General features: G+C 38.2%; 1 protein-coding gene and 1 pseudogene across 1 annotated transcript; both read left to right on the top strand.

Annotated features, from left to right (window-relative positions):
- The first annotated feature begins 9,713 nt into the window (after nucleotides 1-9,713).
- LOC133853856 (ABC transporter C family member 10-like) lies at nucleotides 9,714-11,066 on the top strand (annotated as a pseudogene).
- Nucleotides 11,067-17,060: 5,994 nt separating this feature from the next.
- Nucleotides 17,061-24,646, top strand: LOC133853855 (ABC transporter C family member 10-like). Its single transcript, XM_062289880.1, has 11 exons — nucleotides 17,061-19,183; nucleotides 19,403-19,744; nucleotides 19,825-19,911; nucleotides 20,047-20,631; nucleotides 20,795-20,959; nucleotides 21,353-21,650; nucleotides 22,815-23,029; nucleotides 23,133-23,438; nucleotides 23,895-23,958; nucleotides 24,192-24,431; nucleotides 24,522-24,646. Exons 1-11 carry the CDS (start codon nucleotides 17,129-17,131, stop codon nucleotides 24,644-24,646), a joined length of 4,482 nt encoding a protein of 1,493 aa, XP_062145864.1. The 5' UTR covers nucleotides 17,061-17,128.
- The last annotated feature ends 2,498 nt before the right edge of the window (nucleotides 24,647-27,144 follow it).

Here is a 27,144-nt window from a genome sequence, read left to right as displayed (position 1 = left end):
AAGAGGAAGAAGCCATTTTTCTGGAAAACTTAGGAAACGATGATATTCCTCAAAGAATCTGAAGGAGAGAAAGATAGAAATGAAGCGGTGATTCGAAATATTTGAAGGGAAGGAAAGAGAACTTAATCACTGGGCGAGACGCGGTTTAATCAACGTCATTCTGAGCGCAGCCTCCACTATCACTAGTAGACAGCCGCCCACGAATCACGAGTTCTCTTCTTTTTGAGCGCAGCCTCCATTATCACTAGTAGACAGCCGCCCTCGAATCACGAGTTCTCTTCTTTTTGAGTTTTCACCCTTTTCACCTTCTCGAATTCCGAATTTACCCAATGACTTTTCCGGATTCATCGCCGCACTTTCCGCAACTAGCAGTCGTAGAGGGGCATCCCGAGAATGAGCTGGATGAGCGTTCCGAGAAAGGGATGGAGATATTACGATTCACTGTCGGCACCACTTGCACCGTCCCCTCTCAAATTTTCTCTATAAGTTCACTCGTCTTCTCTCTTGCAAAGCACACTTATGAGCTCTCAACCCTTCACACTTCGAGAGCCAAACCTTTCTTCTAATTTGAACTCATCATCGCTTCCTAGAAGGGAAGATGTAGTTCATAACCAATTTCAAAGTTTAAAGTTGGGAAAAATGCAGCATCACAACCAGATTCACAGACAACGAAGCAAGACTATTCTTGATCATACTATCCAGAAGCAAGATTATTCTTGATCATGCAAGACCTTCTCTTCCGTCTTGTCAACCTGGACGCTCTTCACATCTATCCTCAATCCGGTGATGGCGATCTATGACAGAAGAGAGAGAGCACTACGATATGAGTACCGCGCTCATATCCTTTCCGGATTGCTTGCCTCGCCTTCTTTGCTTTCTTCACATTCCCCACCTTCCTCTCCTTCGAGGCTTCCATGTTTTCATTTAGCAAGCTTTCCATGGTTCAAGTGGGTTGAAACTGTAAGGGTAGTTGGTTGGAGCAAGTGTCCTACCACTAGGTGAAACATGTTGTACAGAAGAATCACAATATTTATCAAAATAAGAATCCATGCTTCACTTACTCCCTATAGCAAGAAGTTATCCCACCATTGAAAAATTAAAAATAAACTAACAAACAAAAACAGACAACAAAATAAGGTAAAACAGAAACAAAATATTTAACAAAAATAATTAAAAAAAACAACTGTGCGAAAAGGTAAAAGAAAATTTACAGCGCCTTCCCCGATCATGTGGATGTCCAACCAATCCCTTCCACCCTTTCTTCTTAAAGAATTGATGTCCCTCGAGAGAAATGTTTCGCCATCTTATGTAGCTAACTTGCTTGCTTCGAAGGATCTTTGTAGGACAATGGTTCCTAGATTTGCGCGGTTGTGTGCATAGATCCTTGACAGTTTTGGCATAAGATGGCTCTTTGAGACATGTAAGAATTAAAGCTTGGGGCTCATGAAATGTCTCAAGAGGGATGGTGATGAAGGAATGAGCTTCAGTACTCATTCCGTATTCGGATGTATTTGGATTGGGCGGGGGCGCTGCTTGCTCCGGGTGCTCCTCTCTTCCTTCCCCTCTGATGCTATCCACAGTTTCTTCATTCTCCAATAAAGTGATGGCAGGGACATGCTCATGATCAGAATGGCTAGCATCATCCTCATCAATCATGTAGTGCCCTTGAGCCATCTGCTGAATTTGAAGCTCTTCTTCCTCGAGTCTGTTAAACTCAGCAACCAGATATTCGAACTGTCCTTCTATCCTGGCAATCGCCTGAGTGTTTTCCATGGTAGCATTCTTCACGTCACTAATAGCCTGCTTCACTTCATTAATAGATTGGGTGTTAACCAATGTGGCATTCTTCATTTCATTAATGGTTTGGCTTGAAAACTGCATGAAGGCCTTGAGAGTGTCTTCTAATGATGACTGTGGTGTCGGTTGATTGAAGGATGAAGGATGGGAAGATTGGGTATCGAACTGCGAATATTCGGGATAGTGCAGTTCCTGAAATTGGGGAGCATGATTTCCCATGGCTTGAGCATGCCACGAGAAATCAGGATGATTGCTCCAGTCCGGGTTGTAAAAATTGGAATTTGAATTGAACCCCGGGCTAGAGAAATTTCTGTTCATTTGCTCATATGAAAAATTATAGAATTGTCCCCAAGAGGGACAATTATTGGTACAATGATGAGGATCAGAGCAAAGTGAACATGGTTCATATGGGTGATAATTCATGTTTTACAATCACTTCCTACCAAAAATATGAACCCTTTTTTTTTTTTTTTTTTTTTTTTAAAGAAATTGCAAGTGGGGCAGACAGAATTCTCTAAGAACCCAGGTTCGTTCCCAGGAAAGTGAGGGGGGTCACACCGGACACACTTAAATCCCAAGACTTTCCTAGCCAGAACTTGCCTCGACACTTAGATAGCGCCGTAAGACCACACTAGCAAAATATACTTTTCTTTTTTTTTTTCTTTTTTTTTTGAAGATTAAAAGAAAAGAAAAAAATAGCACAAACAAAATAAATAAATAAAAAAAAATTGAAGACTAACACGAATGCATAAAACAACCAAAGATACCAGAAAGGCAAGAATTAAAACTTACAAATTTGGACCAAAAAATAATTTTTTGGCAAGAATTTCTGCTACTGAACTACTCCAGGTAACACCTCCAGTGTTGGTTCGATCGATCAACTTCGCAAAATTCCGCACAACCTGAAATAACAATAAAACAGAAAACCTTGCTTTTTTTTTTTTTTTTTTTTTTTTTTTTTTTTGGGTTAGACAATAAAACAAAAAGAAATAAAAATAAAAAGAAACAAAAATTGGAAGAAGAAAAAGAAAACAAAAATCTACCTAAACTAGTAGAAAAATAAAATCAATTCAAACAAAAATCAACTTCCACAAACAAAACAATTCCCCGGCAGCGGCGCCAAAAACTTGGTGTGTTTTAAAATAAGTACTCGCAAGTGCACGAATCGTTTTGCAATATAGCGTTATGCAAGTGCGAGGTCGATCCCACAGGGAATTGTGTTGCGAAAATTAATCTCTATTCAAACTAATCCTATTTTAACCTAGTTCCAAATTTAGGGGTTTTTGATAAAAGAAAACATGAACGAAAATAACGAAAATAAAGGGGTTTAGGGTTTTGGAATTCACACTCACCAAATCATATCAACCTAATCTCATGCTCATCACACTTATTCAAGGTTGTCACTTATAAATCTTAGGTATGCTCTACATTGCTTCAAAATTCATTTAGATCATCCTATGATTCCGTTCATAGCACAAATCACAAAGAGTACCAATTGAAATCCAAACATCCAATGTATCATTCAATCACAATGGATATCTTCATTCTAACCGATAAAACAATGTATTAGTCAAACGGCGCACAATGAATGTCCAATGTTTTGATAGATGAAAAACCAAGCAACCGATTTAATGAAACTTATTCCACATCATCACTTGTATCCGGAAACCACAAGAGATATCAAAACATCATTTCAAGAAAACCGAAGTAGAGCAATGAGAAATCAAATCCATAAACTCAAATAGCATGAACAAGCACAAAAACTCGGTTTCTCTTCAATGGTGAGGTTTCATCCTCAACCCCAAACGAAAATATTAGCTACACATGATAAAATAACTACAACTTAAAACATTAAAAAGCATAAAAATCAAAGAGTTGCAAAAGGAAAGAAATAAGCTACAAGAAGAAGAGAAGCAAGAAGTTATGTACAAAGAGGCTCATGCCTCTTCTCCTCTTCTTCTTCATTTTCAGCCTTGGTCTCCTTTTATAGCCAAATGGTTTTGTGTGGAATGGGTGAGTGGGTGTATGAGTGGAGAGATGAGTGGTGAGTGTTTTATGGAATGAGTGGTGAGTGTTTTATGGAATGATGTTGAGTGGAAAAAAAAGTGATTAAGTGGCTGAGAATGTGGAGAAAAACGAGTATTGGCTCTAGCTTTGGGGAGACAAGGGATGAAGCAAAAGAAAAATAATAAGAGAGATGGTTCCGGATTTTCGGGATGATCCGACGACTGAAATTCAAACAGCCATATATTTTTCCACACATCTCCGAATTGGCTGAAATTTGTTGCGTTGGAAAGCTGACATCTTGAACTTCAATTTAGACCTAAGAAACTCCCAAAAAGGATATCTTTTGGTCCTGTTATGATCAGTCTAAATGTACTGGTCTGCTGCATCCGAATTTCCTTGTATTTTGCTTGAATTGTATCATTTCTCTCTTATTGTCCTACAAAATATAAAAACACTAAAACTAACCAAAGCATTAGAAAATAACAAAGCTAAAGGTTTAACTAATGTAAATTAAGGGGTCCAAATACACAATATTTGGTACTCATCAGTGGTTTGCCACGATTATGCCTGAAAGGTAATGTATAGCCAACAACAGGGATCCCTATATTGTTAGAGTCTGGTGGTAGTGAAAAAGAGTTTACCTCAGGAATATTCTCAGGAGATGGGCCTTCTGGTACTGGTGAGTGAGGGGGGGTGTCTCTCTCTTCTTCAGATTGTATTGGCCTGTCTCTGGAGTCAGTCTCTGGGGACATATCAAGCCCTGCGTTTGGTCCTTCCTCTGTCGCTTCCTCATTACTGTTCGGCCAGTTGAGCTGTAGCCAATTCAGCTCTTCACTATTAATCTCCCCCTGACGAGCAGAATTGGGTGCTGGAAAAAATGGTTCAGTTTCCAGAAAAGTGACATCCATGGTCACATAGGTACGGTTGTGGGCCGGATCATAGCAGCGGTATCCTTTTTGATGTACGACATATCCCAAGAAAAGACATCGAATGGCACAAGGGTCCAGTTTCGTGCACTGATGCTTAGGAAGATGGACAAAGGCGACACAACCAAAAACCCTAGGAGGTATCATTAACATCGTGGGTAAGGAGACATATGTGGACAACGTATGTAACGGGGTCTTAAATTCCAATACTTTGGAGGGCATCCGATTGAGGAGGTGCACAGCTGTGGCCACGGCATCAGCCCAATGTCGGCTCGACAGATGAGACCCTAGTAATAACGCCCTAGCAGTCTCAAGAATATGGCGGTTTTTTCTTTCAGCCACTCCATTTTGTTGAGGAGTATGGGGACAGGAGGTTTCGTGAATAAGGCCATGTTTTTGGAAGTATTCATGAAACTCCCGATTGATGTATTCCCCGCCATTATCTGATCTCAAAATCTGTATTTTAGCTGAAAACTAGTTTTGAACCATAGTGTGGAAATATTTAAAGACACTTAGTACTTCAGCTTTGTGTTTCAACAAATAAAGCCAGGTCATGCGGGTGCAATCATCAATAAATATTACAAACCATCTAATGCCAGAAACTGTAGAAATTGGAGATGGACCCCACACATCCGAATGGATTAACGCAAACGGAACATGACTTTTATTCATACTCAAAGGATAAGAAGTTCGATGACTTTTAGCGAGAATGCATGTTTCACATTTGAGGTCAAATAGGGACATGTTGGAAAACAAATTAGGGAATAAATACTTCATATAGCTAAAAGATGGGTGTCCTAACCGACGATGCCAAAGCCAAATTTGCCGCTCTTTATTGTCAACTGGATGATGCATGTGATGTGCGCGGCCCATGCTGAAATCATCTACGTAATAGAGTCCCCCCCGTCTAGTACCACGCCCAATGATCTCCTTGGTAAGAATATCCTGAAGCAAGCAAAACATAGAGTACATAAGTACAACACAATTTAGGGAAGTGGTGACTTGGCTCACGGATAATAATTTATGGGAAAGGGAAGGAACAAGTAGGCAATGGGTCAGTGATAAAGTGGGAGACAAGGTGACAGTGCCGGCTCCTGTGACTGGGGAAAGTACCCCATTGGCATTGGCAACACAAGTTCGCTGTGGTGGGGTTTTTTCTGCAAAATCTCGATCATCAAACGTCATGTGATCTGATGCTCCAGAATCAACAACCCATGAGCTCTCATCACCCACTGGAGAGGAGCTACACAGGGCAGTGCTAAATTTACCTGGGTCTGCGGTTGGTGGGTCACCGGGGGCTGTCTCGACCAGAGGAGAAATTGAGAGTTGAGGTTCAGCCGTAGCCACTGCAGCCTTGCCACTCCCTCCGTCAGAACCTGGACCTTCCTAACGTTTCCGTTCTTGTAATTCATTCCACCACTCCGGGTATCCATGGAGTTTAAAGCAAGTGTCACGGGTATGCTTTGAATTACCACAGTGAGAACACTTTGTTCCATAAGAGGAGGCACGTGGTCTTGATGGAGTGCCAGCTTTCCCACTGCCGAGAGACAGGGACTTGGTCGAAGGTGAGGAATGTTGACCGGGCTTGAAGCTCTTTGACGCCAGAACTGCTCCTGGATTTTCTGTAGGGGCGCCAGAGATCATCACAGCCTGCCGGACAGCTTCCCGGCGGACATGAGCATACGCCTGTTCAATGGTTGGGAACGGCTTCATCTGCAGAATATCCCCCCGGATGTTATCCAGCCGATCGTCCAATCCATCCAGAAATGTATACACCCGATCTTCCTGAATTATGGTGTTGTGGTGCTGGATATCGACCACACACTCCATCGGGTTTGGGCGGCGGAAATCAATCTCACGCCAGAGGCCCTGTAGCTCGGTGAAGAATTTTTCCAGTGAACCACCTGCTTGCTTCAGGCAGGTCACACGTCTCCGGAGATCATAGACTTGAGAGGTATCACTCCCGTCAAAGTACGTCGTTGCAATGGAATCCCACACCAATTTTGCCGTTGGAAATCTGATAAAATTCCCAATCAACGATGGGTCCATTGAGTTTATCAGCCAACCCTTGACAATGGCGTTGTCCGTGCGCCATTTTCGAAAGGATGGGTCCGTTTGTGGGGGTTGATGGATGTCGCCGTTGATGTAGCCCAGTTTGTCCTTGCCCGAGATGTACATCTCGACCACTTGGGACCAGAGTGCATAGTTGGAGCCGTCCAACTTGATGCCGATAGCTGCTGTATTTTCTGTCATTGGAGTTGAAGCTTTGGTCAGAGCTTCATTCATTCGGGTGGTCAATTCGGTGAGGATGGATGCCGATGGAGGTTCATCAGTTTGGTCAGTTTGGTCAGGGTTGCTCATGGTTGTGGATGAGTGGAATTATTAGGTAGGTTTAAAGAAGAGAGGTTTGGGCGGCAGGGTTAAACCATGCTCTGATACCATCTTAGAATTGTAAGTCAGAAACATAATTTTTTCCATTGAAAGACCTGCTCTCTGTTTACATGTATATATAATATTAGACAACTATTCCTATTAGGCCACTACTCTCGGTTTCATGGCTAGAATCAAGGATAAAAGATAAAGGATTGGTCCCATGTATATATAATATTAGACATCTATTCCTATGACACTAATCCCGGTTTCATGGCCTCCCATGTATATATAATATTAGACATCTATTCCTATGCCACTACTCCTGGTTTCATGGCTAGAATCAAGGATAACAACTCACGCCTACAAAGTTGCTCTCTAATATTATCACAATGTAATATAGGCACACAGAGGAGTGAGATAGCAAGCTCTATACTGGAGCGAGATACAATTGGCTGCTTTTTCGAGCTCCATGAGAGGAGATTTCTGCCAAGGAAGACATAGCAGTGGTCACTGACTCACGCCCCTTTTTCACTGCAAAAGCAATGTCAGGTCGCGTGAGTGATAAATATTGGAGAGAACGCACAATGCTACGATATAATGTAGGATGAGAGACTTTAGTGCCCGTGAATTTGGTGCAAGGTGAGGAGGATGACATTGGAGAAGTAATAGGCTTGCTTTGCATGTGACAGATTAGTGCGTGGTAGGAGATCACTGATGTACCATTGTTGAGAGAAATGAAGGCCATTGTCATCCCATGTAGATTCAACAGTCGAGAAAAAATGCAAAGGCCGCTCAGATAAGCTGAAATTGCACCTGCATTTGAACTTGTAATAACTATGTCATTGACATAGATTAGAACAAAAATCAAAAGATAATTGGCACTATGTCATTGCTATCAAAAGATAATAACTATGTCATTGACATAAATAAACAAAGAAAGCTTTTTGTGTAATGCCATGTTATGATATGGACGTGCTAGGGATAAGGAAGTCCGGCAAGAGTCGTGTAGTGAGTCTAGGTTTATTAAGTGTATCTAATTAGGAGTCTTTCTCTAAGAAGGATAAGTTATCTGTTGTCTTATGTTATCATTATTTGCAAGTTATGTTATTGTTTTCTATTAGGTTAGTTGTTATTGCTTTCTATTAGATTAGTTCGAGTCCTATGTTAATATTTCCTAATAGATAGGTTTGAGTGGATGTTTATCCACACTTGTTGAGTCGTAATAGGAGTGTTCCGAGCTGTGGTTCAATCCTACGTTAGTATGTCATCTATTTAAGAAGATGAACTCTTGAATAAGAAATATCAAAGAATTAACCCAAACCTTGTGTTTGACAAAGAGTCCTAGGATCCTCTAATTTTCTACCATTAGTTCTTCCAAATTAGCAAAATAGATAAGAACACGAAGAAGGATTCTGCTTCTATTCTTCCCAAAGGTCGAGTTACTTGATCTGTTACACATTCACGTAAGTATCAGAGCCAGGTTCGTCTCCAATGGCCGATTCACATATGGACAGATTGGAAGCTCAGCTTTCCATCATCCTGACCATGCTAGAGAAGCTGCTGAAGCAGAATACAAATCAGGCCAAAACAATCGCCGAGATTTCCAAAGGTGTGGAAGAAATCAACAACTTCTTACCCCCAAAACGGGAAAAATTCTGGAGACAATTCTACATCCAGGAATTGTGATAAGTCATTCCACCCTACGGAGAATAGTGGAATCGAGGAGAAATCCGATGAGCAAATGGAAGAGATAAAGCTAAAATTAGCTGAATCCCAAGTCCTAACCTTATCGTCGTAGATCGTATCAATTCCACCCACAAAGACCCCCAAATTCCAACTCCACATCCATTACGGCCCAATTTTTTTTGAAGATCCCTTTGGCGATCTCACAAAGCTACAACAGACCGAATCTGTTAGGGAGTACCAACTATAATTTGAACAACTCTGAAACTGTGTTGGAAGGATGTCTATTCCTAGCCGTCGCCGTTCACCAACAAAGATGCAAGATCATCGAGCCAAAGGATTGTGTTTTAACTGCGACGACAAGTTCGTTCCAGGCCATCGAGCCCAGTTTCAGTCAAGACTAAAATTGAAGAGGCTAGTTGAAGAGAAAGAAAAGTCACTAAAGCACATCCACGACGGAAACGTTTAAAATTATTGGCCATGTAGATGCAATGTGGGAGAAGTGCAGTATCATGCAAGAATAATTTCCACAAGTTGTCATTGAGGACAAGGACTGTTTTAAGAAGGGTGGAATGTTATGATATGGACGTGCTAGGGATAAGGAAGTATGGCAGGAGTCGTGTAGTGAGTCTAGGTTTAATCCCATGTTAGTATGTCATCTATTTAAGAAGATGAACTCTTGAATAAGAAGTATCAAAAGAATTAACCCAAACTTTGTAGGAGAGAAGACAAAGTTTAGAACATAAACTCTTTCTTTTACACTTTCAAGTGCTTACTTTTTAATGTGGCAGTTGCCGTGTCAGCTTTCCACTACAATATTTTTTAATTCCATATGTTTAACTACGTTTCTGCAATTGATACATTAGGGGGTAAGCACCTAAGAGTATAAAAGAGGGAGTTCGTCTATACATCTGCATGTTTAGAACTATGGAAATGTATTTGTTGAATAACATGCATGTCATCAATATTCAGGTAAGGTATCGACCCAATGCTCCATTAGTTCTTCAGGGGATAAGTTGCATATTCGAAGGAGGGCATAAAATTGGGATTGTTGGGTGGACTGGCAGCGGAAAAACAACTCTTATTAGTGCCTTGTTTCGTCTGGTGAAGCCAACAGAGGGAAGGATCATTATAGATGATGTTGACATTTCTGCAATTGGGCTTCATGATCTAAGATCACATTTAGGTGTCATACCACAAGATCCAACACTCTTTAGTGGGTCTGTGAGATACAATCTAGACCCCTTGTCAGAGCATACTGATTAGGAGATATGGGAGGTATGCCTTTTCTTTAATTACCTGTTTTGGTTATAAGAATTGATTGAATGTTGGTGGATTATGAAGGTTTTACGTACGTGTTAAGTCTTACATTAATTTCTTATTAGATGAGACTGAATTATATAAGTGACTCTAAAAAAACTCTAATTATAGTTTTGATTAGTCTTTCTGACTATATGGAGTATAAATGTAGATATGACTAGCACTTTCCCGGATCCGTTATCTATAGCACTCTCAGAGTAATGACTGGATTCAATATCTATAGTGTTGATGCAGATTTTTGGACGGCTGGACTGGCGACTGGGCTTCTTCAAAATAGATATAGTCAATGGAAGTCCGCTGGTCCTCAGGAGGATCGAGGATACTCCAATGCTTAAGTCAATAAAAATTTTCTGAAAAATTTAAATAAATAACTGAATAAAGAACATGAGATATGAGAGAATGTCTATGTACCTATGGGCATACACCTTTTTTATACCAATTTTGTAGCATTGATACCAATGAGGTGTAATTTTCCTTATTGGGTGTGATTTGCCATGTGAATCGTATTAATGGCCATGAGGGTATATAGTTTTCAGTTGAAAAGATCCTGAGTGTTAAAGCATGAATAAATGATTAAATTTATATCTTCGTATCATCTTAAGCTTTTGGAACAAGTGGTGATTTAACACTAAGATTGTTTTCCTTAAATCACGTTATTATCTTCCATTTATATCCCAATAATGTTATTCAAATTAAATAGATGTTGTGTCAACAATAAAATCCAAGTATATAGAGTAACACTTGTTTTATGAATGTGTTACAGGTTCTAGAAAAGTGTCAGCTTCGAGAGGCTATTTGCGAAAAAGAGGAGGGCCTGGATTCCTTAAGTAAGAAATTTGTGTATATATGATGCAAATGTCATTATTTCCTAGTTTATATAAGTCGATTTAGGTTTATTTATATAGGTCGACTTCTTCAACTATAGATAGGGACCTATGAATTGTGAACAATCAAGTTATTGAGTACAATGTAGCCCTATTGGCTATTCAAAGTAGTGGACGTAGGTGTTTAACACCGAACCACCCGTAATCTCTTGTCTCTCTTTTCTCTTTCTTACTTCCGCTATTATTCCCGTATTTTAGATTTTTACACAAATCTCAACAATAATAATATGGATTGCAGTTAGGCAAGATGGATCAAACTAGAGCTTGGGGCAGTGACAATTGTTTTGTTTGGGACATGCATTACTGAAGAGAAGTCAGATACTTGTGCTTGATGAAGCCACTGCATCAATTGGTAATGCAACCGACTCTATTCTCCAAAATACTCTGCGAACAGAATTCAAATCCTGCACTGTCATTACAGTGGCCCATCATATTCCAACTATCATGGACTGCTCTAAGGTTCTTGCCATGAGCGATGGTCAGTAACATATCCCTAACTTCTTGTGCAAAAAATTGGCTCTGTTTTGTAAATATGTTTCTTAAAATAAGTTTTCAAAATCATTGTATATATGTCTATATGTTTATGGTTTGAGAATGTTTTAAGTGAAAAGTTTTTAAAGGGTTTTGGAATAAGAGAGTTCAACACTAAGTTACTGCTTTAAAGCAAGCAATGCTCGGGTGTACGCACTTGTGTATATGTTTTAGTTCAGCTCGAAGCATGGAACGCGTGCGTGTGCACACGTGGTAGTGGGATGTAAAGTACTAGTGGCGTCTTGATAGTGCACTTCGATGGTCATGATCAAATGATCTGGTGATATGATCTGAATTGTAAGATGCTTCTAAGGTAGATCCAAAGGTTGGATTTATTTGACCGTTAGTAAAGTCAACTATAAGATTAAGTGAAGTTTGATCCAACGGTTGAAATTAAGTGTCTACCAGTTTAAGATATAGAAAACTCTATCTTCTTTTGCCTCTTTAAACCTTTTGTAGTTTTGAAATTCGAGCTAGTTTGGTTTCGTTTTATGCAAAACGTAATCAAACTACAGAGATCTTTTTGGGCTCCATTATATCATGTATCCTGCATCTTGAAGAAGTGTTTGATGTAACCCAGTGCATACCAATTCATCAAAATTGGTGGGGGTAAATAACTTCTTAAGGAAAATGACTCAGTAACACACCTTAGGAGTGCCCATTTAATTTATTGTTTTCAATATCTGTAGTAATAATGTTTTGGGAGGTATATTTTATTTTTTGTTTGAAAAAGTATTCCGATGTGACATAAATACGTCCAAACACTTTTTATGTTTGAATTGCTTGTCAATGCTTTTATTTTTTATTTTATTTATTTAAAAAAAAAAAAAAAAAAGGACGGAACAAAAAAATTTTAACAAACGGAGCCGGCATTCCATATTATCTATGATACAATTAAGTAGTGACACGTTAGTTTACATTAACCATTTGACAGGAAAAATAGTATAGTATGATGAGCCATCAAAGCTGATGAATAATGATGCATCGCTATTTGGGCAGCTTGTTAAGGAATATTGGTCTCGTTCTTCAAATGCCACAATCTGATCGGAAGATTACTCGGCAAAACAACTCAATATAATTAAGCTTAATGATGTCTCTGCCCAGTCATAATTAAGCTTAATTCAAGCCTTAACGTTATTATCATCATCATCATTCTTTGTAATTATTATAATCACTATTATTTTGGTGAAAAAGAGATTAGTTGGAAGCCTTTTACAGTTAGCAGCATTTGTATTTTTTTGGTTTTATTTTTTGAGCAAATAGAACAAACTAAAGGAAGAAAGAGATGCAACGTCAATGCTTATGCTTTGATATGTAAAGGCGGTTCATTTGGCAAGGTTATGCTCAATTTTTATTGTGATAAATTTGTTATTTTCTGCTAACGTGATATTGTTAACTTATCTTTAGATTAATCTTAATTAAAAAAAATTAATGAAAATTGATAATGTTATATCAACAGAGAATGATGGGATAAGGAGGAGAGAATACGAAAAACCATTTCTAAAAAAAAAAATAAGGAGAAGAATGGCCATGTGTTAAATGATGACTTCATTTTTAATGTGACAGGCAGGCATTTATTGATCGATGAATGTAGTGGATATAATCACAGACCTCCTATTCCCATTTTCTGACGTGAGATATGTGATTATACAACTACAGTCTACAGTGATTGATCAATAAATGCATGCCTGTCACATTAAAAAGAAAGTCCTTTTAACACAAGGCCAATTCGCCATTGATTCTTCACTTTGGATCATCATCTTGCATGTGCTAAATTTCCATAGCCGTTGAGCCTCCTGATGTATTTTCTGGCAGTGGCAGAGGCTAGCTTGCAGCTGCCTCAGAGAAAGACACCAAACATAAAAAGAGGCCCATAACATAAGGAAGATGCCAGGGTACTTACACTTTTATAAAGAGAGATTTATAAATTGATATGGCATTTTATACAAAGACGAAAATGTATTTTCCTTCACCAGTTCAAAATATCTCTCTGGCACTCTCTCCTCTCGCTGGCGGTTCTCCCTCTCCGTGGCACACTCTCTCTCTTCCCTATCACCGGCCGGCCAGATTTGAGATCCGGCTGGATCTCCTGCCGGAATACCCACGCTCGCCAAATCTGGTCGGATCTCACCGGCGGCCAGAGATCCAACCTTCTCGAACCTAAATCCGGCTGAGAATCGATCATCCTTCCCAAACCCAGATCCGGTCGACCATCCATTTCCGAACCCAGATCCGACCGAAAACTCACCCTTGTCTCCGTCGTTCCCTTACTTCGTCCTCACCAGCCAGATCTGCTAGTCAGGCTTCCCCTGGGCTGGTCGAGGTCGTGGTTGGCCGGTGTGTTGGATTTCCGGCGGTCTTTGGATTCAACCGGAATGAGAATGGTATTTTTGTCCTATGTATTTAAATTTTTTTTTTTACTATTTTTGCATTAAACTGGCGTGAAGCCTCATATAAAACTCCACGTCAGTTTGTAAATTTGTTGGTAAGCTTCTCTTTGTACATGTAGCAGCTCTCATAACATAATGAAGAGGCTAGAGGGGGTAAAAAAAAATGAAGATGTACGTATAGTTTGTATGATAAATACAGCCTATCTTTTCATTTCATAACGAATCCCTCGGACTGTTGACTTTTGATTGCCGAAGAATTCTTTCTGGGAAAATATTTTTGCATAACACTTGCATAACACAAGACACATGGGGTGAGACCCATGTGAGTGAGACCCACCACATGGATCCCACCCCATGTGTATGTCTTGTGTTGTGCAATTATGTTGTGCACCAATCATAACTCTTTCTTTCTAAGCCTTGTGATGCTGTCAATCACTGAAGGTCAGGGATCGATGGACGGTCGGGATGCGAGAGGGGACCTGAGTTTGGGAGTGCTCGAACAGGTTTTCGAGCAACTTAGGTATAGACTCACTTGTTCGAGGAGGAATGAAAGCACATGAGACAAGCATCAAACACCAACTTAAGCTTGTGTTAACCTGAAATGTTTTTTAAAAAACGTTTTTCCATTTTTTTTTTTTTTTAAAAAAAAAAAATTACCACTTCTCCCAGAATATATTTTTTTTTTTTGACATGTCCACACAAAAGCGGGGAGGGAAATTCAAACTAGTGACCTACGCTTCATGAGGCGTGGTCCCCAGCAGATTGAGCTACCCCTTGGGAACCTTCTTCCAAAAGATTAAACCGATAGAAATAGATAAATTTAATCATTTAATCAATACTATAAATATTTAATTTAAATTAGGAGTCATGACGGAGTTTAGGTTTGAATTCAAGACCTTTGACCCTGATACCAAGTTAAATCACCATTTATTCCAAAAGTTTAAGCTAATAGAAAGCGGTAAATTTAATCACTTAATCAATACTTAACATTTCTTACTGTTGAAAATTGTGGTTAAATTGAAAACATTTTTGGTTGATCAAAAAACCTACTCTAATTTCTATAAAATGGTTTACATTTTTTAAAACCAGAAACCAAATATTTATGAGTTTGAGACGCTTATTTTTTAAAAACTAAAAGACGATTTTTTTACTCAAAGCTTTTTTACAACATAGAAAGCAAGAATCTGATGAAAATATATTCAATTCTAAACTCTAACTTGTCACATTTTTTGTAAGTAACATTTTTCAAGAAATATTGTTGAAGAGTCTACATGGTTCAAAGATGAATGGTTTCAGCTTCCAGTCAAGCGGAATATCCGGGCCGAGGAAAGCATGTAGAGACAACAATTATTATTAATTGTGACAACACATAAAGTTCAGACATCGGAGCCCTCCTTAAAAACAATAAAAACTAAGAAAATAATAAGTCCAGTTTCTCCATTACTCTCCAATTAACAACTTGCTATCTATCACGTGCTTGTGACGTAATCTGATCCTTACACATATGAATTAGAAAGTGACATAACAAAGAAAAAACAAACAAAAATTTCACGAAACTTTCCCTTCCGATTTTTAAGGTCGGGTTCTATCTTGTTGAAAATTATTTCATAAAAATTCAAGTTTATCTCTAATTTGAAAATATGAAATTTTAAGTTTATATTAAATTTGAATATTTAAATTTCTTTCTATTTCTTTTTATTATTCTTTGTCCCACATTGAAAAGTTATGAGTATTTTTTGTGCTTTATAAGCATTTATCAAGCTCTTATTCTAAATAAGATTTTGAGTATACATGTGCTAGTTGTGCCAGTTGCGTCTCGCACTGGTCGTTGCACGCACGCATGTCGCTTTGACGCTTTAGACACACAAGAGATTATTAATACGTAACTGTTTTCTAAACTGTCAAAAAACTATATTTTCTAACTGTGTTTTCAACAGTCATAAACTGTGTTTTCAACAGTTAGAAACTGTATTAAAACTGCTGTAAACTGATTATGAGTTTTCAGATAAAAACTATATTGTTCCAGCAGATTTCGTACTTCTTTTTCTTTATCTTCTCTTTTATCTTCTCTGCTGTTACAGAATTTCGATATTTAGAGTAGTGTTCAGAATTTGCAATCTGCACACTACATTCGGTCTGAACACTACATTCGGGCAGTATTGTATCCTGAGGACAAAAATTGTTGTATTCCCTTTTGCAGAACTTATTGTTTAAGTGGGAGGCAATATTTGTCTAAGAGACATATTTACATTCGCCTTACTGTCCAGTGTTCTTTATATATAGTTTTTTATTTTTCTTTTTTCTTCAATTTTCAGTAATTCCACATCTTTATATTTTCCTACATATCTAAAGTTTGTATAATTTGGTATCAAAACTAACCACAACATCGAGTATAGGATCAGACATAGCTCATCGAGTATGGGATGAAATAAGTTGCAACTTTGTGTTCGAATCATGAAGGAAGTGATCTCTTGGTACTATACGTGGGCATAGTGTTAAGTCATTTGGATATTGATAGGTGAGTAGAACCATAATTATTATACAGGTTTCGTAAATTTTAACCCTTTTCTTGTCTGATATCTATGCTTATTGGAGGAAGATGATCATGAGTGAAACACGAAGGTGACAGGACTTGAGCAAAACTGGATGTGAGTTGTAATAATGTAAAAGGAAGACGGGCTCTTTAAGATAACATAGAGGGGACTGTTAGTTCAAATGTGGTAATCAAGGACCATGATGGTGATTTGCTAAAAGAATGTTAGCTCGATGTTTCTATGTACTTTCTCAGTTTCGTCTGCCCATTGTAATGCATACAAAATAGATTGTCAACTTACGCAGTTTTGGCATCTACAGCCCTCCTTCGGAATGTACTGAAAGATTCTTTGAACATAGAAATATCTCTCTTGAAGTTCAACTTCAGTTAAGTACGGAAAATCACACTTAAAATCTGTGAACTTTTGGCTGTTCAATGAGAATATAATAGGTATGACGCTGCATGTTTTTCTGTCTTCTGTTCTGTAATTGATTCAAACATTTTCCATAGATATTTCTGGACTTCTAGACATGTATTTATTGCATAAGAAAGAACATGGAACAGCCATTCACATGAACTGTAGTCATTGTAGTTTCGTTTGAATGATATGTGTTCTTTTTTTGTTTTTTTCCCTTAAGTTCTTCTTTCAGCACTTTCAAGGCACGAAAACAAGGCGTGGTGGTGATGGGTGTCTGGATTGTATTCTGTGGGAATTGTTCACAGGAAAATGAGAAGACATGCAATTATGATATCATATCCATATTCCAGCCGTATACATGCATCAACCATTGTTTGGTCATTTCTGCTTATCTCCTTCTCCTGCTCATATTCTTGCATATCATCATTTATAGATCATTCTCAAGGAAGAAAATAGCACCCTCACAGCCTAAACACTTCTCTCCAGTGCTGATATGTTCAGCCATTTACAACAGTGGCCTGGGTTTGGCTTACTTGGGTTTGGGGATCTGGATAATTGTTGAGGAGTTGAATGAAAAGAGAACCATTTTACCTTTGCATGGATGGCTAGTTTTGCTATTCCAAGGGTTCACATGGATGCTGCTTGATTTTACTGTGATCAGCGAGAAGCTATGCCTTTCATATACCAGACCAGGGAAGCTTTGTTCTATTGCCACTTTCTTTTTTGCTGGATTCCTCTGCTTGTCTTCTCTTTGGCTCGCTATTGTGGACAAAATGGCATCTGTTAAGATCGTTTTAGATATTCTGTCATTTCCTGGAGCAATCCTGTTGCTCTTGTGTACATTTCCGAAACACAAGAATGTGAAAACTGATCCAGACACCAGTCATTATGCTTTATATGAACCTTTGCAGGGTGAGGAAGCCAGTCCCACAGGTGGAAATTCTTCAAATGATATTGTTACTCCTTTTGCCAGAGCTGGATTTCTTAGTAAAATGTCATTTTGGTGGTTGAATCCATTAATGAAGCAAGGTAAACATCAAAACCTTTCGGAGAATGATATTCCTCAGTTACAGCAGGCGGATCGAGCACAAACATGCTACTTAATGTTTGAAGAGCAACTGAGCAAACAGAAACAAGAAGGAAGATATGAATCCCCTTCAATGTTCTCAGTAATTTTTTCCTGCCATAGAAAAGCTATTTTAATTTCCGGATTATTTGCATTGATCAAGGTCCTCACGGTCTCCAGTAGTCCACTGTTTCTCAAGGCCTTCATTGAGGTTGCTGAAGGAAAATCAGCTTTTAAATACGAGGGTTATGCACTGGCTGGCTTGCTCTTCTTAGGGAAGTGCTTGGAATCATTATCAGAGAGGCAGTGGTTCTTTCAAACAAGGCTGATTGGGCTCCAAGTAAGATCTTTCCTCTCCGCTGCTATTTATCAGAAGCAACTAAGACTCTCAAATGCTGCTAAGATGACTCATTCAGCTGGTCAGATAATGAACTATGTCACAGTAGATGCCTACAGAATAGGTGAATTCCCATATTGGTTTCATCAAATATGGTCAACAACCCTTCAGCTCTGTCTTGCATTAGTTATTGTTTACTATTCTGTAGGGCTGGCAACTGTTGCAGCTCTAGTTGTAATCATCTTGACCGTGCTTGCAACTTCACCAGTAGCCAAATTGCAGCATAAGTATCAGTCAGAGCTCATGGTGGCACAAGATACGAGATTGAAGACCATAACAGAAGCTCTTGCAAATATGAAGGTCTTAAAGTTGTATGCATGGGAGAAACATTTTAAGAATGTCATAGATGGGTTAAGGAAAGAAGAACTAAAATGGATATTAGCAGTTCTGATACAGAAAGGATACTATCTGATTTTGTTTTGGTCATCTCCCATTTTAGTATCAGTTGCCACATTCTGGGCATGTTACTTCTTTGGGGTTCCATTATCTGCTAGTAATGTATTCACATTCTTAGCAAGTCTGCGCATTGTTCAGGAGCCTATCAGGATGATCCCTGATGTTGCTGGAGTGTTCATTGAAGCAAAGGTCTCTTTAACTCGGATTGTTAAGTTCCTTGAAGCACCAGAGTTGCAGAACAGAGACGAAAGGCAGAAGTACAATGAAGAAGACCTGGAGCAGTCCATTTTAATCAGGGCTAGTGAGATATCATGGGAGACTAATTCAGATAAGGCCTCTCTAAGAAACATAAATTTGGTGGTTAAACCAGGAGAAAAGGTAGCTATTTGTGGAGAGTTTGGGTCTGGTAAATCAACCCTTTTAGCTGCTATTCTGGGAGAAATCCCAAACATCATAGGCATAGTAAGTAATCATTTCAACCCTTGTCCATGGTTCTAAACAAACTTTCAATCAGCATACAGATATAGTATATTCTAAGTTTTTGCAAGAAGTTTTTGAAGAGTATGATACTTCATTCCCTTTTCTCCCCCTCTTCTTCTCACCTAATTCACCATCTCATTTAGAAGCATCAATTACACAGTAGACTACTAGGTTTAAAAAGACAAAAGTATCTAGCTAAAGCTCATGTCTCTGAATTTCCACGTTCATGTTTATGGAAAGATAGCATATGTTTCTCAAACAGCCTGGATCCAAACAGGATCTATTAGAGATAATATTCTTTTTGGGTCCCCCATGGATCCAAATAGATACAAAGAAGTGCTTAGAAAGTGTTCCCTTGTAAAGGACCTTGAGATGCTTCCAATTGGTGATCTCACCGAAATAGGAGAAAGAGGTGTTACTCTAAGTGGTGGTCAGAAGCAGAGGGTTCAACTAGCCCGTGCGCTCTATCAGGATGCAGATGTTTATCTCTTGGACGATCCATTCAGTGCTGTTGATGCACATACAGCTACTAGTCTATTTAATGTAATGACACTTATTATTTATGCAATTTATACTACTACTTTTAACTTTTCTAAGAGAAAGCTAACATGGCTTGTCACCAGGATTATGTCATGGAAGCTCTGTCAGGGAAGACAGTCCTGCTGGTGACCCACCAAGTCGACTTCCTTCCTGCATTTAATTCTATATTGGTTGGTATATCACTGAAACTACTGCATTTTTCTTTAATCTTCTTTTCTTGTTTGTTCTTGTCTTTTTGTGTCAAGGCTATGATCCTAAATAGAACTTTGTGCAAGCAGTTTACATTAACTTCAAATTATTGGCAGTTTATTTCTGAGGGGCATGTTCTAAGAGGTTCCACTTATGATCAGTTGCTTGGTTCAAGTCAAGAATTTCAAAACTTGGTAAATGCACACAATGAAACTGTTGGTTCCCAGAAGCATGCCAAGTATGCTTCTTTCCAGGAATCTAAAACCTCTACAGGTGAAATTCAGAAAAATTATGAGGAACAGTTAAGATCATCTCTAGGAGATCAGTTGATTAAGCAAGAGGAAAGAGAATCAGGAAACACTGGTCTAAAGCCTTACATACAGTATCTGAGTCAGAACAAGGGCTTCTTATACTTCTTCTTGGCAACTATCTGCCATTTAATATTCATAGTTGGGCAGTTGATACAAAACTATTGGTTGGCTGCTAACATCCAGGATTCAAATATAAGCAGAGTGAAATTGATTGCAGTTTACTCAGGGATTGGGTCTATCCTGGTTTTATTTTTGCTCCTTAGAGCCTTTTCTGTTGCTGGCTTAGGCTTTGGAGCATCACTATCTATTTTTTCTACACTTCTGGGCTCTCTTTTCAGGGCACCAATGTCTTTCTATGACTCTACGCCTCTGGGAAGGATACTTGGCCGGGTAAGAGTTTTGATATTAATGTTATATTAATCACTCACACTTATGGCATCTTTCCAACGTGGGACTTGAACCTTTTCTACAGTCACACATGTATACTCAATACTTTTATGCTATTCTTCATAAAATGCTTACTGGGGCTTACATCAATATTTTCTTTTTTTAGGTATCTTCTGATATGAATGTCGTCGATATCGATGTGGCTTACAAATTAAGTAGTGTCCTTGTCTCAACTATGACTGCATACTCCATCTATGTAATACTGGCTATTATAACATGGCCAGTCTTGTTTGTCATCATACCCATGGTTTGTCTCACTATTATTTTACAGGTAATATGTACACCAGAACTAATTAATCATATTATGTGATTCTTAACAACATTTGTTTATGATTGAAATTAAACCAATCAATTTTTCTGCCTCTGATAAATATCCTGATACATTGCAACTCCTAATTTTACTTGGCGTGGCATCAGTAATGTATCAAATGCCAAGTATTTAGGTGCCTTTATCGTTCTCCAATAGATGATCATTTAAGATGATAATAGTTTTTGAAGTATGCAAGTTTTTCAATAGACCTCTCTAAAGTCTTAATTTGGCCACACCATTCTTTGATGTCAAAAACGAAAAGGCTACATTTGGAGTTGTGTTCCTTTTCTGATTTCTTCTGTATATCCTGCCTTCTTGACAAATTTTGGCACTTGTTTTTGTTTAAACAAACAGAGGTACTACCTTGCTTCTGCAAAAGAGTTGATGCGAACGGATGGTACAACCAAGTCTTTGCTTGCTAGCCACCTTGCTGAATCCATTGCTGGAGCCATGACAATCCGGGCTTTTGGGGAGGAAGACCGATTCTTTTCAAAGAACTTGGACCTTATTGACAAAAACGCAAGTCCTTACTTCCATGGTTTCTCAGCCAACGAGTGGTTGATCCAACGTCTGGAAGTTATATGTGCAGTTGTTCTCTCATCCTTCGCACTTGCCACAACGACTTTGATTCCTTTTGGAGCTTCTGCCTCTGGTTAGTAATATTCAGCTTCAACTTCTGAATTGCTTTCACTTGATATCATGTGTTCAGTTTCGTACTTGTGATGCTTTTCCAATTCGTAGAAGCAACATTGAATTTCAGCACCGGCCAAAACCACAACCCTAAGCCCCCAGTTTGGGCCAGAACCAGAATTTTTTGCGTGGGGTCCGAACCTACGTAAATAAATAAATACATGGATACATATAGTCATTATATACGTGCGCACGAGCGCGATTATGTAAAATAAAAGTAGACAAGTCTTAAACTTAATTTTATACTAAGTCATAACTCATAATTGTATGCAGAAGTTATACGTCTATAAACTCATCCTTAAAAAGAACTTCTCTTTCGAATGCAACGGTTTTCTAGTTTGCTATAAACATGTACTACAATAGAAAGCTAAATCATCTAGCCATCTAGGGGGTGAAAAATTCATCATTGACTTAGTATCAAAGTATAAAAATAATATTTTTATAAGAATTTAATTTCTTTTTTTTTGGGTTGCCAAAGACACCCAACTATTAGGGTTGTTCCGCCTCTAACCCCAGTTAATCCTGGGCAGCATCATAAGAGCAATGTCATATTCCAATAAAATTTACTTGCTTATCAAAAAGCACCAAAACCCTTGCCTTGACTTAGTATGGAAGCATTGATTGATCTTCTTATATTTCAAAACTATGTCTTGTTTGACCTCCCTATCTCACTTTGAGGTCTGCAAAAAAGCTTGCAGTAATTAACACCTTTATAGCAGAATCTGTTCAGCTCACTTGTCTTTCTTGAACATGCACCATCTCAGATGATTCTCCTTGTATTTCCATATGCGGCAGCCGGCAAGGATCAATATTTCTTGCATGATTTAATTGCTCATTCCAGACATATGCTCCTCCAAGTATCACATCTACCGTCTTAAGCTTCATCAGCCAAAACCACCGAGGGTGAAAATGGATCAGTTTCACTTGTGCAACCTGCCCCACCTTACTAAAAATAATTGGAATTTAGAATCAAGGGTTCTTAGTTCAAGATAAAGTACATTTTTTATTGTCAGAAGAACATCACTAAGCATGCCATAGCTAATATTTGAGAAAGATTTAGTAGAAATTTTCCATTAATAGAATAATTGTATATCTACAGTTTTGTTCATCAAATTTTCGATGGCAGGATTTATTGGAATGGCACTGTCATATTGTCTTTCTTTGAATGCGCACATTATTCCTTCTGTCCAAAGCTGGTGCTTGCTAGAAAACTTAGTTGTTTCTGTAGAAAGGCTAGAACAGTACATGCATATTCCTAGTGAAGCTTCACAAGTAGTAGAAGGTCACCGACAGATGCACAATTGGCCCGTTGTTGGCAAAATGAAGATATGTGATTTGAAGGTAAATATGACAAAGACCCAAAAAGAAAAAAAAATGTTACTTTTCCATTCTCAACTTCTAGAATTATGGAAATGTATTTACAATGTCATATGCCATCAATCAGGTCAGACATCGGGCCAATGCTCCTTTAGTCCTTCAGGGGATCAGGTGTACATTTGAAGGAGGGCACAAAATTGGGATTGTTGGCCGGACTGGTAGTGGAAAGACAACTCTTATCAGTGCTTTGTTTCGTCTGGTGGAGCCTACAGAGGGAAAGATCATTATAGATGAGATTGACATATCCACAATTAGGCTTCATGACCTAAGATCACGTTTAGGGATCATTCCTCAAGATCCAACACTCTTTAGTGGGTCTGTGAGATACAATATAGACCCCTTGTCAGAGCATACTGATAAGGAAATATGGGAGGTAAAGTTCTTGTTTTTAGTTGTTTTCCTGACATTATTAGCTTGGATTAGGGTTTATAAAACTGTTGTTTCTACATTCATAAACTGCTCTTATAGTCCTATAAAAGGCTGATTTTAGAAATTTGATTGACACAACTTTTTCTCCTCTTTAGCTCTAAGGTAACAAATGTCTTGTTCAGAATAGTATTCAGAGTTTGTAATCTGCACATTATATTTAAGGCAGTATATATTGTATCCTTAGGACAAAATTGGTGTGTTCCCTTTGCAAAACTTATTGTATAAATGGGAGGCAATATTTATCTAAGAGATAGATTCAAATTCTCCTTCCTGTCCAGAGTTCAATCATTTCAATACAGTTCTTTGCTCTACTTTATTGAATTCCGAAACTCACGCATTTATTTCTAACATATACTATCTTGTTCATTCCTGAAGACTATTTCTTATTATTGTGTAAAAGGTTCTTGAGAAATGTCAACTTCAAGATGCTATTCAAGAAAAAGAAGAGGGCTTGGATTCCTTAGGTAAGAAAATATTCCGGATTCACTTAGGAAACATTTTTAGAGGGTGCTTTTTACTTTTTAGTTGTAACGTGACATAAAGATGAAAATAGTTTTGTATGTTTTGTATTTTAAGTTGTTTGTTAATACTTTTGCTTTTTTGCTAAAAAATCTAAAAAGCGTTCAGAAACGAGCCCTCTGTATGTAGGGGTGCCTTTTAAAGATCTAAAAATCATAACTAACAACTTGGATTGTAGTCAGACAAGATGGATCAAATTGGAGCATGGGACAACGACAACTATTTTGTTTGGGACGCGCATTGTTGAAGAGAAGCCAGATACTAGTGCTTGATGAAGCTACTGCATCAATAGACAATGCAACTGATTATGTTCTCCAAAAAACCTTAAGAAAAGAATTTGCTCACTGCACTGTAATAACAGTGGCTCATAGAATACCAACCGTGATGGACTGCAATAAGGTGCTTGCTATTAGTGATGGTGAGTTAGCTCATGCCCAAGCTCTTGTACCAAAAACTGTTACATCTTATCTATGACACAATTGGTGATTGATTATATGACATTAACCAGGTAAAATAGCAGAGTATGATGAGCCACTGAAGCTGATGAATAAGGAGGGCTCGTTTCATGGCCTCCCATGTATATATAATATTAGACATCTATTCCTATGCCACTACTCCTGGTTTCATGGCTAGAATCAAGGATAACAACTCACGCCTACAAAGTTGCTCTCTAATATTATCACAATGTAATATAGGCACACAGAGGAGTGAGATAGCAAGCTCTATACTGGAGCGAGATACAGTTGGCTGCTTTTTCGAGCTCCATGAGAGGAGATTTCTGCCAAGGAAGACACAGTAATGGTCACAACTCACGCCCCTTTTTCACTGCAAAAGCAATGTCAGGTCGCGTGAGTGATAAATATTGTAGAGAACGCACAATGCTATGATATAATGTAGGATGAGAGACTTTGGTGCCCGTGAATTTGGTTCAAGGTGAGGAGGATGACATTTGAGAAGTGATAGGCTTTGCAAGTGACATATTAGTGCGTGATAAGAGATCACTTATGTACCATTGTTGAGAGAGATGAAGGCCATTGTCATCTCATGTAGCTTCGACACTCAAGAAAAAGCTTTTGTTTAATGCCCCCAAATTAACTAAGGTAATTAACTTGGAGTGTTACTCGTAGTGCATCCACACTAATTAACTTGTAATTAGCTAGAATTACTACCTTAAACACTGATTAACAATGATCTATGCCGAAAACTAAGTAACCTCAACATTATCATCTATCATCAAATATAAACACAGAGCTTCCAAGAGAATGTGATTTACAATAAACATTATCTTCTATATTATGCTATACAAACATGCCTACATAAACATTTCGCTTTGCATCTTCAGCCTTGAGAATCGCTCAAATTTGCCTCATCAATAACTTGTTAGACTACAAAACACTGAGATGTTTTATAAGTGGAAAAGTAACTGAGCAAGTGTATGACTTAGAAAGTAAATTATCACAAAACTTGTTTTGCAATGAGCCTTATCTCATGAAAATAACAAGTGACTTTAGCAATTGAGAATTTCATGGGTTTTACAAAATTGATAAGCATTGCATATGTTAATATGCTAGTATCAATTTTTTTTTTTTTGGGAAAATGCATAATTCCAACGGCGAGTCACGTATTTTTTAATGCAAGGAACACATATGGAATAAATTATTTTAAGAAGTGTACATAATTACTCATAATACATAATTTTACTTCATATGGTCTTCTCGAACCCTTAACCCATTTCAATAGGGTTTGCATTGTCCCATGGAATATGTAGTACGACACCAATGCCCCAACGAAACATACACACCATTACCAACTAGTAATCCAACCGAGTCCGACCTCAAGTCACGCTTAGACTACCAGGACGGTGGTTTATGTTGAATGAGTTTAGGGTCTTGAATGGGCAAGACAAACAATGAATTGAATTTGTTTCGAAGGATTCAGTATTTTCACATCTATTGTAATTTGTGTTTTTAGTCGACATGTCAACCTCTAATTGGATGCTATAAAATAGAGGGTTTATAGCCCATCTGAATAGAAGGGACTCTCAAACAACATAGGGTGTGTTTGGTAAAGGGTTTTTAAAGTGAGTTTTGTTTTTGAATAGTAATAAGAATTGATCATGTGATTTAAAATAGAAAGAATTTGTATAAAAAAAAATGAAAAAGTTTTTTTAGTAGTGAGTTTTTTTATTTGGGAATAGTAATAAAAAATTATTGATATAAATATAAAAAGTCAAAAAAAAATTGATAGAAAAATAAAAATAAAGAGAAAAGAGAGGAGGGTGGCACACAAAACTCATAACATAATCCTCGAAGTCATCGACGGCCACCCATGGCACCCTATCGTTAGTGGTTGAGTCACTGTCCCTTTGCTCCCTTGACGAGTCCGTCACTTACCACATCCAAAACACACACAAATATCGCATAAATCCACCCACCCCACCAACCCAATATCCCAATCCTCTCTCTCTCTCTCTCTCTCTCTCTCTCTCTCTCTCTCTCTCTCTCTCTCTCTCTCTCTCTCTCTCTCTCTCATCCACTCTTCTCCACAACCATGGAGGCCTCACAAGCTCTGGCGGGCCTGGCCGTCATGGGCAAACCTGGCCCTAAACATCGCCAATAAAGGCTTCCCCATCTCCATAACTCGACCTTTGGAAAGAATAGAAGCACAATCCTGCTTCTTGTTCTTATCTATTGTGCTAATTTAAAAGAACTAGTAGTATGAAATTAGAGGATCCTATGACTCTTTGTCAAACACAAGGTTTGGGTAATTCTTTGATATTTCTTATTCAAGAGTTCATCTTCTTAAATGAATGACATACTAACGTAGGATTGAACCACAGCTCGAAGCACTCATAGCACGACTCAACAAGTGTGGATAGACATCCACTCAAACCTATCTATTAGGAAGCATTAACATATGACTCAAACTAATCTAATAGAAAGCAATAACAACTAGCCTAATAGAAAGCAATAACATAACTCTGCAGATAATGATAACATAAGACTGTAGATAACTTATCCTTCTTAGAGAAAGACTTCTAATTACATATACTTAATAAACCTAGACTCACTACACGAATCCTGCCATACTTCCTTACCCCTAGCACGTCCATATCATAACATTCCACCCTT

The sequence above is a fragment of the Alnus glutinosa genome, chromosome 13 (genome assembly GCF_958979055.1).
Source record: "Alnus glutinosa chromosome 13, dhAlnGlut1.1, whole genome shotgun sequence".
NCBI lineage: Eukaryota > Viridiplantae > Streptophyta > Magnoliopsida > Fagales > Betulaceae > Alnus > Alnus glutinosa.
The sequence above is the reverse complement of the archived record's forward strand: the minus strand, read 5'-3'. Positions and strand labels throughout refer to the sequence as shown.